Below are 19,737 nucleotides of genomic sequence, written 5' to 3' on the forward strand. Positions count from 1 at the left end.
TATATTATTCCAAATATTAATGTATCAATTTTTTAAGTGGTTCAAAATTTCATTACCGCTTTTGTAAATGGCAACTCAGGATAACTGTAGAGGTTCTTCTTTCCATCAAAGGCAGGGAATCGATTTTTAAAACACCTCTGGCGAACAGCTTCCACAGCTAGTCTGAAATTTGAACAGTAAATGAGAATATATTTTAAGTAAAGATAAAAGAAGTCACTAATAAAGAAGCAAATAATTAGTTATTTAAAAAATGATCACATTTCGCTAAGGTATAATTTTCTGAATGCAGGAAGCTTTTCCGGGTCGTTGACAAAAACAATGACCCTTTCCTAGTTCTCAACCCTCACAGAATACTTGGAGAGATTTATTTAATGCTTCGAAATAACATTCAACACATTGAACAAATCTTATAAACAACTTTCAATACAACATCAAATAGAAACTCTCAAGACTCAAATGTAAACTACAGTCCCTCCTTTTCCCAGCCATTTTCTTGTACAAATCCCTTCCTTACATCACTATCCTCTCTGATATCAGATTGGTGCACATGAATTGTCAGATTTTTAAGTGAATATATAAAACTGCATATTCTTTTTCACAAGCTGTTCGTTTAATCAAAATATGTTCCATTCGCTTCAATACACTTTTCTCAGTGGGACTTTAAAGCATAGGTGCCTGTCTTTAAAAAAATCTGATTTTTTGAATCAATTAATTCAGATATCAAAGTTTTCAGGCTCTCTTCATTTTTATACTGTTTAACCCATAAAAACACATGCTAAAATTAAAGCCAGTTGGAGAGAGATCTGGTGAATATGCTGGGTGATGCAAAACTTCATATTTCAATTCATTTAAACTTACATTTAATCGGAGAAATTATATTCATAAATTTTGTGGCACTTAAACAGGACAGAGCGGTTAACATGTAAAACAGAGATTCCTTTAAAGATGAGCCTCAGATTATGATGACCTTCAGACTATAAATGTTAAATAAAATGCTTCCATTTTACACAATGAACTATCGAAGTTCACATTATCAATAAGGAATCACAGTTCAATTTTGGGTATTTTCCTAATCAGGTTTTTATTAAACTCTTAATAATACGGTACTCTATAAAAGTACATGCATATGCTATTGTTCATTTGTTGAGGTTTTGCACAGAAATTTCAGATTGTACCAGGTTTTTGAAGGAATATAACAATCAGATAACCATCACTGGGCTTGACTTTATTAATGGTTTCCATTATGAATAATTGATTTTAAAAAACTGACACCATTTGGCCATCCTAAAAAACTCAAAAGGAAAAGTAAGGATCAATGGAAAGTAGTCAGAAAGCTGCATTATGAAGAGAGGCCTCAAAAAAGGGGACAGGTTAAGTCGTCTGTTTATTATTCTTATGAATGAAGTCCTAAAAATGTAAGAAGGAAATATAAAAATAAAAAGACAGCTGAGCAGTAGTTGGGAAATGGAACCTGTGGACAATTCTAGCACAAACATTACTCTATGCGAATGACATAGTACTCATAGCAGAGTCTATCCAGAATCTCAACCATAACCAAAATACCAACTTCTTATGCAAAATAATATTTGTGAAGACAAGTTCTTATCAAGTTTCAATCATATTGAATATCAGCAGTACAAAGAATGATGATTTGATAAGTCATTTTCACTTTTTTTTTCTAATTCAACTTAAGTACAATAAAAGACTTATTAACAGATCATAACAATTTAGGTTGGATCTTTAGATGGATTACACAATTTGATAGTCACTATTGAATCTTATTGGCCATATCTCGTTAATTTGTGATATATGAAAGAAAGAAAAGGCCCATTAATTTCTGCATACAACATGAAAACAAAATAACAAATATTTAAGGACAGAAAAAAATAAAACAATTATATTAAATTTAAAATTTATAGAAAAATTAAATTAGTTGTTCATCATTAGATAGTAGTACAATAAATGATCACATAAAATTATACATATTATATTGAAATCATACAGATACAAATTGGTTATAATTTTATAAAACTTTGTACTAACCTATAATTGCGATATGGTTTTTCAGGGCTGATAGACACATCATAGTGATAAATTACCATATTCTTATTCTTTATAGTCAAATTAAGATGATTAGTTTCAACGGTAATTACTCTTCCTTTTTTCACATCCGCAGGACGATCATTTCTTTTGGGAGGAATAAATGTAGATCTACTAGCTTGCAAAGTTCTCATTTTTTCCGTCAAAGCAGAGACTGAAATTAAAAAGTAATAATCAATAGGTCATACATAAAAATTTATAAAGGATTTGATAACATATTTAAAAGTTTTGAATACTTTAAATGATCTTAATACTGCTTTGGACCATACTTAATAAATATAAACAGATAAATTAGGCTTTGTTTACATTTGCTGTTTATTCCTATTAAACTAAAATAAATTTTCTATCGGGGGTTCATATTTATAAGATTTTTTTATCATTAGTTTCCCACTTAGTTTAAATATTTTTATATATTCATCTATAGGTATGCGTTTACGACTGCACATCGAAGCTAATTAGTTCATGTTTATCATCATCCAAATCAACAGTATTAGCCCTTAGCATTCGAGCTCACTCATATCATATGATACCAAAAACTACTACCAGGACTACGTTAGTTACAAGTGTTCTGTATATACGATAAACACATCCAAAAGATAATCAAAATCAATCAATCTAGCAAAACAGTTTTTTGAAATAGCGAATTTAAATGTTTAAAATAAATATTTCACAAATGTCGCAATAGTGATGACAATAGTGTAAAGAATCAAGTATTTCTTTCAATGCTACAGAATATTTTACAACACGGCTATTATTTTAGTGCTTCATTTACGTTGTTTATTATTGATTGTATAGTGTAATATCATATGGATCTACAATATAATAATATTTTCATGTAAACAGGATTTCACCTGCTTACAATTTATATGCGCATTTCTAATAGTTCCATAGAGCCAAGTAATTTGATTTAACAAAATTCACTTACAAATCAAATTTGCCCTGTTATGCCCCATGGGAGAGTCACACTGATGAAGTTTGGTCAATGACTGAATTTAAAATGAATCTCAAAGATCAAACTATAATAGAGGATTGGAGGGAGGGGAAGTTCAGTATTAAATACTTTTATATAATTCAATTCCAGTTATGTTGAATACATTTTTTTTTCTTTAAGGTTAAATATTTTCACTACTACAACCCTGGTATTATGTGAGTGTGCATTATTTATTAAATTACTTAAAGCCGTACGATTTGTACAAAATACAATCGAGTTGCTGTTCCAAGTTTTTTTTTTAATATTCTGAAGTGACTCCTTAATGAATATTTTTCCACATTAATATTGTCATAGATAGCTATTATTCATTGTAACCATTATTTTGATAATGTCTTTCAGTTTACTGAACTAATTAGAAATTAAATTCTTGCGATTCCAAGCTATTTAGTTGTTATTATTTTTTAATCTACTAAACAATCATCAATAATTGGATGAAATTAAAAACTGAAGTAAATGAGGTTGTTTGTTTACATTATGATGCATGCTGTGCCAGTGAAAAGATTACATTGTTTTGGTTAAATATGGGTTTGCTTATTGTTTTATTATGTGCAGTACTATTGTTGTCCTTGAAAAAAAATAATAATAATAGTTTTTTCTTAAAATCAGGTAGTTCCAAATAAATCCATATTATTTTTCTTTATTAAATTTACTGTAAGAAGGTCTTTAGATTCCTCTAGTTTTTGTTCTTTATGCTCTTCCCTATTTCTGTTTGAATTAAATGGTTCTCAAATAGTGTATCACAGATAGTAAAAATGATTTTATTCAATTCAATATGATTGCTATTATCTGTAAACATTGGATCATTTATTTGCTTTGTTTCTAATCTATGTCTATCTTTTAAACAGAATGGCTGAAAAACACTACTAATCAGCTATTTTAATTTAAAAGTTTGAAGGCTCAATAAAGGTTTGCTGATAAAAAGTTTAGAAACACCAGTTTTAAAATGTAAAAACTGTACTAAGATGATACTTGCACATTAACAAATTAATATCTACTTTTTTTGGTTATATTTGCATTTTCTATTTTAATGTAAACAAAATACAAATAAGTTACACACATAGACTGCACTTGACGACAGATTGTTAAGCAGTGGTAACTTGAGAGAACATATGATGATAATGTGTCGTCAAGGTAGGTCACTCTTTTAGCTTGCATTAGGAGTGATAGGAAGAGCTCTCACACATCAGTTTCATCTTGAATTGTCCCAAACCATGTTAAAACATCTACTAGCTACAATCGTTCTGGGTTCTGCCACCATTAAGGATTACACTCCTTCAAATTTTTTTTTATTATCAAATTTATTTTATCAAGTATATAAATTTATGTATTCCTATATTTTACAAAATTCCAATAACATTTTTTACCTGTTTGAAAACATTTTTTTTTACTTAAAAAAATATTTGTTACATTGTTTTCGATTAATTCACTTTGCCTAAATGTTTTAAGAAAATGTGCTGGTATAAGATAACTTTCTAGAGCCCTTGATCAGTTATAAAACCCGCAGAACATTCATGTATCAGAGAATTGCATGGCTAAATATTACATTTTATAATAATAAAATGAAGGCATAACAAACCCGAAGATTCGATGCCAATACCACCAATCCCTCTCTGCACACATCCTTCCAGTGATGCCCCTCCAAACCCAATTCCACTAAATCAGTTTTAACACAATCCTCCTATCTACGTTTCGGTCTACCCCTAGAACGTTTGCCCGTCGGTTCAGTATTTATAAACATCTAGGAGATCCCTTGGTTACTAATCCAACCTTACACGGCCATCTTATTAAGCGCAATGCTATGACCAGAATTATACTTACCGGGTGCAGTTCCCTCAATTCAGCATTGTGAAATGCTTCTGAATTCTCCCATTAACTAATCCTGTTTTTGGTACAAATAGTTTACATAATACTTTATTTTCTAAAACCTTAAGGCACTGTTATCCCTTAGTGTAATATAAATATCACTGAAATTGTTCACATTTCTGCTGCTAACCATGTATTTTGTTTTATCCGTATTTATTTCAAGACCTAGTTCCTTACTGGAGTTTATTAACGCGGTTGTATTTAGTTCTATAGTTTCCTTGTCCTCACACAATAATACCAAATCATCAGCATACCCAAGCCCTGGTATCTTACCACCCAAAATTAAACCCTTTTCAGTATTCATCACAGTTATAATGAAGTATTCTAGTTCTAGATTAAATAAGATAGATGATAAAAAATATTACATTTTACACATTATATGATGTTTATTGAAATTAAAAGAAAAGAAATATTAAAAAAAAAAAAAAAATTGTGTTTACAAGTGGTTTTCTAGGGAAGCGCCCTTGTGGTTAAAGTGTTAAGGACAAATCTGGCACAGTAGGCGCATCACACAACCTTCACTTACCACACTACATACTTTCCCCAAGTTTTGTGTAGATTGATGAGATTCAAAAATTTGAATTTAAGATTTTTATTATAAATTGTTTTCCTGCCAAGAATATAACAGTTTAACGATAAATAAGGAAGCCTAAGTGAAATCTGGAATTCAGCTTTTCCAGTTTGAATTGGATGTTTAAATTTTTTTCTTCTTTAGTTATTGATAGAATTCTTTAATATTTTGTTTTTTAATATTAGTACAAGAACCAGGAAGAAAAAAAGGCAGTTATCTCACCCCAATTTTGTATTACTTTAATGAAAACTATGTATAATTACTAGTCAAAACTGATAAATCTGCCAAGTATAGGTAGGGGGAATAAAAAATGGCGGCTGTTTTAAAACCTTAAAAAAACATTAATTTTTCATTCGGAGCTCTATATCTTAAAAAATACCAACAACAATAGAAAATTTAAAAGAACAATATTTAAAGAAGAGTAAATTTGCTGAAATATTAGGCCTTAAGAGCTATTTACGTCCAATAGTTCTCGAGATACAGCCTTTTAAAAAGCAATATTTTATAAAAATGTACTGATATTTCAGTAGTTAGTTAATCTATTTTGAGAAATCTATATCTCAGGAACTATGTGACGTACAGATGCCTATTAGCAATCAAATTAAAGCTAGTTTAATATACTATAAAATAATTTATGACCTTTACCTTCGTAGGAATAGTAGTTTTCAAGAAATATGCTAAAATAAATTGATTTATAGTTGTTCAGACAGTAAATTTAATTTATGAAAAACCTTACTTCAAAAACCATTAGACATAAAGATGTCTATCAGCACTCAAATTAAAGCTAGTTAAATTTACTATAAAATAGATAATAATGTTTATCTTTGTAGGAGTAGCAGTTTTTATGATATTTGATAAAATAAACTCACAAAATGTTAATTTATAGTTGTTCGTATAAAATGTTGGATTTTTGAAAAAATATATCTCTAGACTCATAAGACACACATATGTCTGCCAAAAGACAAAATAAAGGAAATTTAACTTACTATAAAGTAGTTTATGACACTTATCTTCGTAGGGGTAGTAGTTTTTATGGTATTCACACATGAACATAAATTTGGCAAATGAAAATTTGTCTGAACAACTATAAATCAATTTATTTCAACAAATTTCATGAAAACTTCTACTCCTACAAAAATAAACATCATAAATTTCATAGCTTATTAAACTAGCTTTAATGTGAGTGCTAATAGACATCTGTACATCACATAGATCCTGAGATATAGATATCTGAAAATAAATTAACTAACTACTGATCTTTCAGTACGTTTCATAAATTTTTATGAAATGTTGCTTTTTAAAAAGCTATGTCTCAAGAACGTAAATAGCTCTATTAGGACTTACATTTTAGTAAATTTACTCTTCTTTAGATGATGCTCTCTTGTATTGTAGATTTTCTATTGTACTTGGTAGTCGTAAAGATATAGAGCTCCGAATAAAAAAATAATTATTTTTAACGTTTCGAAACAGCCACCATTTTTTATTCCCCTACCTATACTTGGCAGACTTATCAATTTTGACTAGAAATTATACCTAGTTTTCAATTAAGTAATCAAAAATTGGGGTGAAATAACTGCCTTTTTTCTCTTCTTTGGCTCTTGTACTATATGGTTAAGGTTATATATATATATATATAACTATTAGGTTAACAGCTGTTTTATTCTTTTCAATTAAACAGAATTAAAGTTACTTTAGAGAAAATATACTTAAAAATTCTCATTAATGTCACATCAGACAATTTAAATGAAATTATGACCTAGCTGGTATAAAAAGCCATTTTATATAAATTGACATGCCAAGTTTAATCAAAATCATTTAAGGTACTTTTAAAAAATTGATTCTATAAAGTTGGCACTTCCAATCTACCGATTTTATCAAAAAAGTTTCTGTTATAACACAGATATATACCCACCTTATATATGTAAGTTTTTACGACTTTTCGCTTTTGAGCTAAGTTGTTCGCACACAGACCCACTGACCACTTGGTCACCCACCAGGGAAAACTTGGTCATTAGGACTCCAGAGGACTCAAAATATGTATTTCCGTTGAAAGCTCTAAATATAAATTTCACACGATCGCTTACTCTATTTATAATAAATTTCCATAACTCCATATATAGTTAATTGAAGGTAAGAAGTGAACAAAATTTGTTCTTCGATTTCAATTATTACTTATTATATAATAAAAACCTTTTGGTATGGAAACTAAAAATAAGCGAGACTCTGCCTTATCAGTTGAGCCTACAGTATATTCTGAATCATCGGTTAAAGGTTAATTTAATTTTTTTTATTAAGTTACTCTACAATTATATTATTTTATGTAATGTTGTTGTATTAAAGTTCCAGTTGAAAATATATTTTAGTAGTTTTATTTTTTCCAAAATGTATCGAATTTTCTCAAAAAATTGAAATGGTCCTAAGCTTTCGACTGGCAGTATTTATTTAAATTTTAAAGGTTCATAAAATTATTTATTAATATAGTAACTGAATAAAGCACATTTGTTTCTTTTTGAAATATGATTTCTTACAAGTAGTTTAATTTTATTTTTCACTGAAAATTATTTTTGTAATAAGGAGTCAACCTATATTCAAACATATATGGTAAATTTTAGTAATGTACAGAACATCTATCATCAAGTTTTATATAGATAAAAAACCCCTCAAAAATAATTAAAATCTCAAATTATCCCCAAGATCTCAAAAGCTTACTATATAATTCAGGAACAAACTATTAATTAATTGATGTGCTAAAGTTACCTCCTCCAGGAGCAGACTTTGGCTGAGGTGGTGTTTGTTGTTGTGCTTGAGGCTGAGAAGGTGGTGACCTAACTGATTGTGGGTCAGTTGGTTGTTGCCTGATAGGAGGTGCTTCTGTTAGAGGTGATACTGGCTGTTGCTGAGGAGACAGCGGAGTCTGATGAGTAGGGGTAGTTTCTCTAGAGTGAGATTGGGATACTTGTTGTGGAGCTCGTCTGGAAAAAAAATCAATAAATTTGAAAGGAAAAACTAATTTGAAACAAAAATAATATAATTATGAGAGATAGTTGACCGTGGATGATAAATGAGGAGATGGTTGGGGGTGCGGTCAATGGAAAACACAAATAAGTATGATTAACTTATTTTAATGTGCCGACGTTTCGGCTAGAGTTTCTAGCCTTTTTCAGGGCTAAAAACAAAACAAGATAACAACCACAGTAAGTATAGAAAAATAAAAAATATAAAAAGAAAGTATAAACAGAATAATTTTACACATACAATGGTTAATTTTACAAAATAGAATTAATAAAATGAAGTGATGAGAGAAGCGGGAAATAAAATGTATACATAGGTAATTGAAAAAGTGGGTACAATAACTTACTTAAGGAAATGAAATAAAAATAAAGTTATATAATGCAAAAAAGTATGAACATATTAGTTATTATTAATTTAAAATTTAAATATGAAAAGAAAATGAAAATTGAGAGGAAGAAAATATATGTAACAATAATAGATGATAAAGAGGCAAATAATATAAAACACCGAATTATTTATAAGCAAGCCTTTTTCTTGGTAAGGAGCTCTATTAAATCGTTACTGTAAAGCATCCATTATATGGACCAATCAATCAATGCCTGTCTTAGTCCAGAAAATAGACATAGAGTTAAATTGGAACTAGAAATAAATAATAATACAGGATATGAATAATATATTTAAATCTAAATTTTTAGCCATTGTAATGTTGAAATTTCTAGTTATTCTTGTAATATATATATTTAAAAATATTTAAGCCATTAATATTTTATTTAAAGTAAATAACAATCCATTTTCAGCTGTTTTAAGATTCCTAATACTTATTAAGCTATCACATTTTTCAAAAAGCAGTAAAGCAACATTTAATAAAGCACAGTGTAACCTCGGTAATCTGAACTGAGTCATAAACATTTCGATCGCTGTCTGAAGTGGGCAACAAATAATAATATATACCGTATGAGAAAGCCCTTCTCTTACAATGTCTGAGAGAAGTTTCTGTAGAATTCTCAAAAAAAAAAAAAAAAAAATAATCAACTTCTTTAAAAAGATTATTTTTTAAAATTACTAACTCTCAAATTTCTAATAAAGTAAGTAGAAAAAAATTAAATAAATACACATATTTATGTACATTTATATTGTTATTGAATTTTTTTACACCATTTTTCCTAATACTTTCTGTAATCCGAACTTTTCAGTAGCCCGAACACCCTCCAGCAGCAACAAGTTCGTATTACCAAGATTACACTATTTCCCTCTAGTGTCTTTTAATTCTTTCAAACATGTACACTAATTAGTAAGTTGAGCCTTATTTGATTTAACTTAAAATAAACAACTTAAAATTATAAATTTGTTTTGCCATCTACTTATTATTAGTATTATAAACAATTAATTATTAACATATTTAAATTAGTAACTCTTTTAAGCAAATGGAATTTGTGGAAGGAACAAAACTTGAGAAATAGCATTTAATTAATTGTAGTACAATGGCACCTCAGTTAAACGAATCTTCAGATTAACCGGCAGTAAAAACTAAAATAAAATTATTGAATTTAATACATTTTTTGTTTACAGTTGAATATTTTATACACCATAAAGCAACAAACTGTACAGTCACAAATCAGAAGTAAACAAAGATATACTTGTAAGGTATAGTTTATACATTAATTTCTTCCAGAAAATATACATTTTATTGACAATTATACTACTGAAAAAATATATAAATATTCATTATTATTGTTGAAAATAATATAACACTCAAAGGCAATTATTAAATTTAATCGCATACCAAGACACTAACAATAAACAAAAAGTCCACGAAGCGTTTGAATAATTTTAAAATCTATTTACAAAGACATATTAAATAATGGAGGGAAATAATAAAGACAACTAACTACCTTTGATTTTGACAAAAAAAAAAAAAAAAAAAAAAAAAAAAAAAAAAAAAAAAAAAAGCATACAATGAAAATAGTTAAATTTAGGATACATTTAAAATATAAATTAAACAGAGTTACTAAGGTATGATAAAATTGAATAGGCAAAATCATGGAAATAACAATTTCTATTTTGCATTGCTAACCCAAGGTCATTTAAACTAGATCTAAGAGAAAAAAGTTTTTCTGTAGCTATCCGTCTCATACAGAATAAATAAAGGTATCCTATGGAAGTAATTTCAGCCTCCTGGTGCAGTATGTAAATTTATACCTGAGCAATTTGTAAGGACCCTCTTATGGCTTGTTCTCAACTGAAATCAGCTAAATGCCTGGACCCTGGTGGAGGGATAGGATGCTATGCGGGCTGGAGCATATCTAGCTCCTAGATCTCTATTAAGAGCAAGTGTTTGCCACTTACAAAATAAATTCCACTTAAGAACTTTCACTGCACATAAAATTTAAATCATCTTTTTACATAGAGATTTTTGTTATAAGTTCTGCTCTTTAATCTAATTTGGATGGGTTTTACTAATTTACTACATAAACCATATCACTGCTCTGGAAGTATGATGATGCAAGTGTCAAATTTTGTGAAATAGACTACATTGTGTTTCCAAAAATGAGATTAATTTTTATACAATATTTTAATTTTAACTAATATATATGTTAAATTAGTATTGGAGTTTTTTCTTTATAAACTCTGGATTAACCGACCTTCCTATAAACTGGCGATCTCTCGATATTGACTAAGGCTGTAAAGAGGCTGTTTATATGAACCAAAATAATTCTTCTTCACTTTCTTAACCATCGAAAACAGAATAAGCTTGAAAAGTGTTTAATTAAATTATAATACAAGCAATAACCAATGAACATTTGAAGCTTGAGAAATAAGTTGTGGGGTACATAGTACAAAATTTTTCATACTCAAACTATGCTCATAAGCACTAATAGGCGGTTTTTTATCAATACATTTAGCAATCGTCAAATTCAGTTGCATATGCTGCTCCTCAGTTTTTAATTTGATAATTTATGTACTGATGTGGGAAAAACCATAATACAAAATATCAAATTTGCATTTTGATTGGAAAAGACAGTAATTAGGTGAATGGTGAGGAAAAAAACAGTAAGCCAACAGAATGGTGGCTCCATAACTCATGATCTTTTCATTAGTTTTATACATTGTATGAACAATTTTTTGCCTATCAAGTAAAATACTTTTTTGAGACTGTCATTTCCATGTCATCATTTAAATTGTTACCAGGGACTGGGCAAATGTGAAGTAACTTTGTTTTCTGTAATAGAACATCTTTTGGTCTATTTAACAGAGTTGATGAAAGGTTATGAGGTTATGTGATGAGGTCACTACCTAATATCTATTATAATTTTTGTGCACACACCTTATTCACTTTTTGTGTACACATTAAACTGGTTCATAAAAAATATTAGTGAAAAACTAAGGGGGCTTCTTGGCGAATGGAAATTACTAATCAAACAAATGTCTCTTAAGAGATTTTGGAAAAATTTGAATTTAAAAGTCTTGAGGAAATAAAAATTGTTTTGTTTTTTTTGGAGGAGAAAGGCACAGGAACGTATTTGAGAAAGGTAAAAAATGACGAATGTTAAGATTATATACGGAGAAAGATTTCATACAAGAGTCCCAATTACATATTACGAAGTAGTAATTAAAAAAAATTAATAACCTGTCCAAACCCCAGGAATGATTCGTTTAAAACCAACTCACAAACTTCCTGAAAGAACATTCCCTCACTAACCCTCTCCAAACCAGCTATTCAATGCAATCCACTCTCCTTAAAATAACCCACAATCTCCAAAATCGCCATTTGACACCAAGAATTAACCATCCTTATCTTTTTAGACTTTTTAAAGCTTTTGATATAGTTGATCATAACTAAATTCCAAAACCTTTCCCTATCTAATAGAGCTATGCACTGGATCAAGTCTTTCCTCTCAGATCGGTCCCAGGTCAACCTCTATCGAAGACATTGTTGCTCTCCTGTGATGTACCTCAGGATTGGTCACTATCCCCTACCCTATTAGCCATCTACATTAATGACCTTTCCCTTCTTATCAATCACAGATGACTCACTGACTCAACATTTAGAGTATTTTTTTTCAATTTAAAATGGTCTAATTGACGTATCAATGAAATTGAGATTTTTGGAGCATAATTGTTTTACCAAATACTTTTCATTTTCCTAAAAAGTTCCCTCTCCGTTTCACTAAAAATAAAAATTCATACTCACACATCTGATCATATAGTTTGGAAAGGATTAAATGAATAAATTCATAAGACAAACAGGTTTAACCAGAAAAGCTACTATTAAATGAAGATAACTGCTATAACCACCCATTTCAGAAACATTTTTAGGTGTAAATTAATAAGTTATTCTCTAAATAATTTACTAAACAGAATTTTTTCACCAAACCAGCAAAAAAAAAAATATGGCAATCATAAATTGTTACCCTCTCTGTTCCCATGGAGAAGATGGTCCTCCCCTAGGACCAGGTTGCTGCTGCTGACCCCATGCTGGTCGAGAAGGTCCCTGTTGTTCCATTACTGGTGGTCTAACAAAGGGAGTTGCTTGCCTAGCTGGGCCACCTGGAAATCCTGGAGATTGTTGCATCCCTTAAAATAAAAAAATTAATTATCGTGTGTAGCAACAAGATAAAACATTACTTTAGCTTGTAAAAAATTGAGGCAATAACTGAAAAACTTATAATTGAAAAGTTATATTTAAAAATTTTTTTTAATACAACTTGTTAAATAACCAATTTTATATACATTTACATGGGAGTGCGGTAGCCACGGGGGAAAGCACGTGGTTACTAACCCCAATGACCCGAGCTCGAATCCGGCTGGGCAGAAAATTGTTCTCTGTTCACTGTAGCCGTTGGTCAACTTCTGTGGGTTCTTGGAGCCCTCCTGGGGTCCACCCAGTCTCTTAAATTGGGTACCCTTAATTGGGTAAAAATCTGACAGTTGAGCGTGATTCTGACCAAATTGCCTCCTTGCACAACCATTGGTCTAGTAACAGTACTTCTTTACAAAGTATTGAACCCCTGACCCTCCATGGGTTGTAGCGGTACAGATTTTAATTTAATTTAATTTTAATATACATTTACATAAATAAATATACATACAAGGGGGGAGGTATATTCCAAAATAAGCCACACCCATTTTCAATTTTTTTTTTAAATTATTGGTTAAGAGAATAGATTATCATGTGATAAAAGCATTTATTCCAAAATGTTATATTACCAGTTATTAAACTGTTTTTTTTTTTTAAAATCTTTTACTTTGAGTAAATTTAGTACCAAAACTGATAATTATATTAAAAAAAAAATTAAAATGGACTTGGCTGGTTCTGATATATAATTCATCTGTAATTATTAAGCATTTCTACTGAATGGCTAGCAACCATTTACATCATGTATCTTATCATATTCCTGCTCCGAACCTTTTATTACGGAGAACAATATGATTACATTTGCTTGGAAAGTTTTACGAAATGCATGGTAGTTTTGATTTTCAATCAATTTTAAATAATGTTTACATTGGAAAATATTTGCTCATATTTAAAAGATGAGTCCAAGATACTACCGGAAATACTAAATGCAATTTTTTTTTAACTCCTTTGAATCCTATTAGATCTTTCAAGCATTAATAATAGTTTCATTTGTTTTAATTAAATTTAACAGCAATCTGCATCTTATTTCAAAGCAAAGTGGATTTTCCTCTTACTAGATTATCTGTCACAGAAGTAAGATGTTTAAATTTTGATTTTTATTAACCAGATAGAATGTCTGTTTGGTTCACTACTAATTTGAGAGGATCTAAGATTAATGCCTGTGTTTCTTTCACTTTTCAAACGTCTTGAAATTGCTTTAGAAAAGATTCGTCCAATTTGAGCCATGTATGGCTCAACAAACCGTAGTTTCTTACCCCAGAGTTCAGTCATACTCAACAGGTGGCATCAATAAAAAAATTGAGGCAACATTTAACAATAAAAAGGTAAATATTAATGAAAAAAAAAAGGTCAGTTATTATCAAAGATAAAATAATAAATAAAGTAGAAATTAATGTTAATATTATAAAGAAGAAATTGTTATACTTGGCTCTTGTGAATATTGTTGCGGAGATGCAGGCTGTTGTAGAGCTTGTTGTGGTGGTGCAGCACCTGGTCCAGCTCCAGATTCCTTTAAAAAATAAATTTTCAACTTAGTATATGAAATGGACTGAGATAAATATTATTTAACAATGATTTTTTTAAATTCCATTTTCTTGAGAATTTTAGTGTTGTAAAATTTAAGCTGATAAATGTGGAATGTGATAATAATATAAAGATATTGTTAAAATCTTTACAGCACAAATTTACATATAAATTGATTAAATTATCTCCTTTCATCTTCATATTTTGTGTTTACATAATTATATTTCCTCAAGAGGAATCAAGAAAATAAGAAAGGGGTACAAAGAGTGAATTCTGGATGTAACTTTTGTTGGTGTGGGGATATTCTGTTGAGTGCTGTAGTAGTCCTACCCCTCAACTTGAAGGGTTCCAATCAATGGATATTTGCAGCACAATGACCTGTTCCTAGTTAGTTCCTTTTGCCTGATAAATTATAATTCAAATTCCCCAAATGTAATTGTTAATGAACCATGCTTGCTAAATCCCCCATCAGATAATAAATTGAGGAAAAAGTATTATAATAGAATAATAATAAAATTGCATTTAATTACACTATTTAAATTAAATCAGTTAAAAAAAGTAGGTTTAAAATTATTTACAATAAAAAAAAAAAAACTTAAGATAAGGTAATTTTTAGATGATAGGAATTGGATTCATATTAGCATTTTAACAAAAGGTGAAATAGTGGGAGGGGGGGGGATGGAGGAGATTATAGGTGTTACTGGAATTGAATTATCAATCTTATTTCATAATTAAATTGCAGAATCTCATAAATGTGTTAAATCGGTTATTTATTTACAATGCTATATATTGACAATACCAGGTTGAGGAAAAGTTGAAATTTAATTGAATACGTATTGTGGGTATTCATTATTGGTATTTGCCGGTTCATAAATAGCAGGTAGCCGCTAAGGGGGAGGCTTCCGTTTAGGGGCCATTAGCAGAAACATTAAGTGTCAAGGGAGCACTTACTTTCAATATTTTTTGGGAGATAAAAAGAAAGCTACCGAAGTTTAGGGTGGAGTCCTAGGGTCCGATGCCAAAACCTGATTAGCCAAAGAAATTACTGAAAAAGCTCACCAGAATCAGGAAAGCCTAAGCCACCGCAACACATAAGATAATTGGTAGTATTATTATAGTACTGTTATTTTGAAAGGGATATTAATAAAAAGTTAAGAGAATATGTATGGTCTCCTCTGGTATTCTTAATCCAATATCATATTAAATCATAATTAATATATTTATTAGGCTCTCTATTATAGCAAGTGTTGCAGTAACGCACTGACCTACAGCCTGAAAGCCCTGAAATGTGGGGCGAAATGTTGGCTCATAATAAATAGAGCTACAACTATTCGACTTTATCTAGGATTCCACCAGGACCATCTTCCTTTTATTTGGGTTTTTTGTGAAAATTAATAAACATGTAGCTTAAATTTGACAGTTAAAACATTGAATCACTTCTCCATATATTTCTCTTAAGTTTAGTTGAAATTTTAACCTTCTAAAGTAATATCATACATAGGTATTTATTTTTTGCTTTAAAATTTTATTTACCTTAACAACTTTTATTCCTTTTAAAGCTAAGTAATTTTCTTATGAACTCGTATTCAAAATTTAGGGGTGCTCCTTTCATAATAATTTTTGGATTAATTTTATTTTTACAGATATAAAATTGATATTCCAGTACTCTTTCTAATAGTTGAGCTTGTAAGTTTTTAGTCTTTCAAGTTGTATATTATAAAAATAGATTCATTTCTACTAAATTCAATACATATGTTTCACCTTCTTCCTTTTACTTATTGATTTTGAGAGTTCTTCATAATTATCGAATGAGTAGTATACAATTATTGGTGGTAATGTGCATAATTGTGAGCTTTGTGTTGATTCATTTAATGATTCTTGGTATCCTTCATCATTGGATGATGTGGAAAAGCCGTTTCTTTTTTATTTATCATCATTTTTATTTTTTGGTTATATGTTGATTGGTCCTAATTAAGCTGGATTTGAACTCCTAAGAGTCCAGCACCTTATATAATACCAAATCTAATTTGTGATTTACACCAATTGTTTATTAGAAACAAAAACCAAATAAAATGCACTGAAATAAGAATAGAAAAATAATTAGGGAACTGACTCGCACAATATAAGCTCTGAACAATCCAATGGTCGAGCAGATACAGCATATAGCCATAAAAATTGTCAATATCATGCTGTTTGAAGTTGCTATCATATCACTCACCACCAAGCTAACCTAACCTTTCTAAATGCATATTATCTAAGGCTTTCTAATTAGTATCAGAACACTTTGGATAATATGTATTCAACATAATTCAATATAGTTCTCTTCCCTTAAATTGATGCCTGTAATGAACTTATACTTGAATATATGAAGTATTGTGTCCACAAGCATGTATGCACTGCCTTATTTTAAATACATATGGTCAAAGACAGTCTTTGAACAGACGCTACTAAATCTTCTAGAACAGATTCTAGTAAATTTATTTGATATATAGCCTTCCGATAGAATATTAGTCTGTTTTCACTCGACTCAATGTAATTGAAATGTCAATGCTTAAATTAATAAAAAAAATTATGATCATTCATCTACACAGTAACGCTAGACATTAAAGCTTTAAAAGAAAAACTGATTTAAGATTCAATGACAGCCCAGCAGACCAATCACACCACTAACAAATGGCTTAGAAAGGCAATAAATAATGAAAAACCAATCACTCAAATAGCGGCTTTAATACAAACTTAAATCAAGGAATTTATCACTTGAGTGGACCAGATGTGAAAATTGAGTATTTGATAAAAAAAAAAAAAACTAATAAATTTTAACATCTCTTTCACTTAATAACCCTAAAATAGCAGAAATGTAACATTTAACATACAAAACTGGTTTAAAGCAGTTTCAAATTTTTTTAAAAAAATCTTTTATCTAATTGGTTTTTCTCAAAATAATGGCTGGTGTGATGGTTTCATTGTAGTTCTCAAGACCTCAATTCATGGTAAAACATAACTAAATGATTTTTCTTACCATCATAATATACAAACTATATTTAATAACGTTAATTAATTTAAATATTAGGAAGTACAAAAAGAAAAAACTGACCTGTTGCGGTAAAGCTTGCCCTTGCCTTCCACCCTTTTTCCTGTTCTGTTTTGATCTGAAGTCCCCTGAAACAAATATTTAACAACCTGTTATACACAGTTTCTCATGGTGTAAAAGTCATGATGAATTTCATCAAGTTTTCCTAAAAAGCAATAGCCCTTTCTAGGACATTGGTTGATTGAATGTCTAAGTTGCTGTACCTAGTTATTAAATTGGTTCGTCAATAGCATGACAGGTGATCCTTCACAGGATATAGCAATTTACTTGTCTTTTGGTTTGCTGAACTAATTTACTTTTTAATTGGAGAAGTTTGTCGGAGGGTGCGGTCAGCAAAGAACAACATAAATAAACAAAACCATATTTATTTATTTTATGCCGACGGTTCGACCTGAATTTCAGGTCTTCATCAGGGCTATAGAACAAAAAAAGATAACAACAACATTTAGAGAAGCATACAATTGAAAAGGAATAGTATACAAACAAATTTAGAATTATACAAAATATTGAATTAAATCATAAATGATATAAAAATTGATAACTGATAATTGAATAATAAAAATTTTTTTTTAATTGATTGATAATCGTGGAATTGGATGGTAGTAGATTCTCTTCAAGAAATCTTAGAAAATCTTCAAGAAATCAATATACGCATCCGCAATTGAAAATTCAATTCTAAAAGCATAATCCCAAAAACTATTAAGTGATTCCTATATTGAAGAAAACACTAAAAGTAGCAAGAAATCAAAACATACCTGCATTCTCAAAAATCTGATTCAAAAACTACAGTCCTGACTACTAAAAAACTAATAAACTAACTAAAATCCTGACTACTGAAAACTAATAAACTATGTCCACGAAAAAGAAAAAGCCAATAGTATTAATGAATTGAGATGAATTTACAATGAAAAATCCAGTTCAAAGAAACATAATCAGGATCCTGTATTAAAGTAGTAAATAAGTAATCCCTGTACTTGAAGAAGGCTTAAAATGTAACATGGAATTGAAATGCCCATGCGTAATCAATAGTCTGATGGTATATTCAGTAATAATGTATTAGAAAATCTAAAAAATGATTGTTCCATACAGGATTCTACTAAGCTAATAATTGTTTAGTAATGTACAAGTTAAGAAAAAAAACGTCGATATCAAGCAACTTCAAAAACCTAAAGAATAATTACTAAATTGATAAAATTCATACTCCCTCCTAAAAAAAAAAAAAAAAAAAAAAAAAAAATGAAAATTATAATTATATTTAAAAATAAATAAAAAAACAGATAAATTTTGTTTTCTTATTAGTTTAATACAAATTGAACATTTTGCATAAATTTTATGATTTAATTAAAGTGAGGTTGAGTTATCATTGAAATGGAAAAGGTTTCAATTGTCTTGAAAATGCTATAAATTGAACAGAAAAAAAAAGTTACTGGGCCCGACAGACCCACCTGTTCCTTTGTGGTTTAAATAATGGTGGTTCTTTTTTCATGTGCCCTTTGTGGTCTATTTCAAATAACGGTATGATCCACTTTATTGACAATTTTTTTTCAGTTCAAATAGTAAGAACTATTTTGTTTAGGTATAGATTACATATTTAATTACTGAAAGTTAATTATTTAATTTATTGCTCAATTGTTTATATGTTTTACAAGGAGAAAATTGTGACCATTGAAAATATAATTCTTACTTTTTTACTAGAAATGGAACACTATTCTTATTATTCAAATGAATTAAAATTACCATATTTTTTATAACAAAAATAAATAAATAGCTAATAAGTTAGGATAGAATATAGGTAGTAACCTGCTCCAGGTGGAGGGAAATCTTGAGGAGCATCTTGTGTTCTCTGCTGCTGAAGTGGTTGTGGCTGCTGCTGAGGTGATTGTGGCCACTGCTGCTGTTGTTGCCTTTGCTGCTGCTGAGGTGGTTGTGGCTGCTGCTGAGGTGATTGT

General features: G+C 29.5%; 1 protein-coding gene across 3 annotated transcripts in view; it reads right to left on the reverse strand.

The window, feature by feature from the left end:
• The window catches only part of LOC106677750 (protein argonaute-2), a 100,924-nt gene that overhangs the window by 44,254 nt on the left and 36,933 nt on the right, over positions 1-19,737 (reverse strand). For all 3 annotated transcript variants that reach the window (XM_067050150.1, XM_067050152.1, XM_067050151.1), the window contains 7 exons: positions 19,589-19,708; positions 17,792-17,856; positions 14,599-14,683; positions 12,950-13,112; positions 8,283-8,497; positions 2,044-2,254; positions 57-162 (listed from right to left, as the gene is read on the reverse strand). In XM_067050150.1, the coding sequence (XP_066906251.1) occupies positions 57-162; positions 2,044-2,254; positions 8,283-8,497; positions 12,950-13,112; positions 14,599-14,683; positions 17,792-17,856; positions 19,589-19,708 (965 nt within the window). The remainder of the gene's footprint in view (positions 1-56; positions 163-2,043; positions 2,255-8,282; positions 8,498-12,949; positions 13,113-14,598; positions 14,684-17,791; positions 17,857-19,588; positions 19,709-19,737) is intronic.

Source organism: Halyomorpha halys, unplaced genomic scaffold (genome assembly GCF_000696795.3).
Source record: "Halyomorpha halys isolate HHAL.00 unplaced genomic scaffold, Hhal_1.1 Scaffold107.1, whole genome shotgun sequence".
In the NCBI taxonomy this organism is placed as follows: Eukaryota; Metazoa; Arthropoda; class Insecta; order Hemiptera; family Pentatomidae; genus Halyomorpha; species Halyomorpha halys.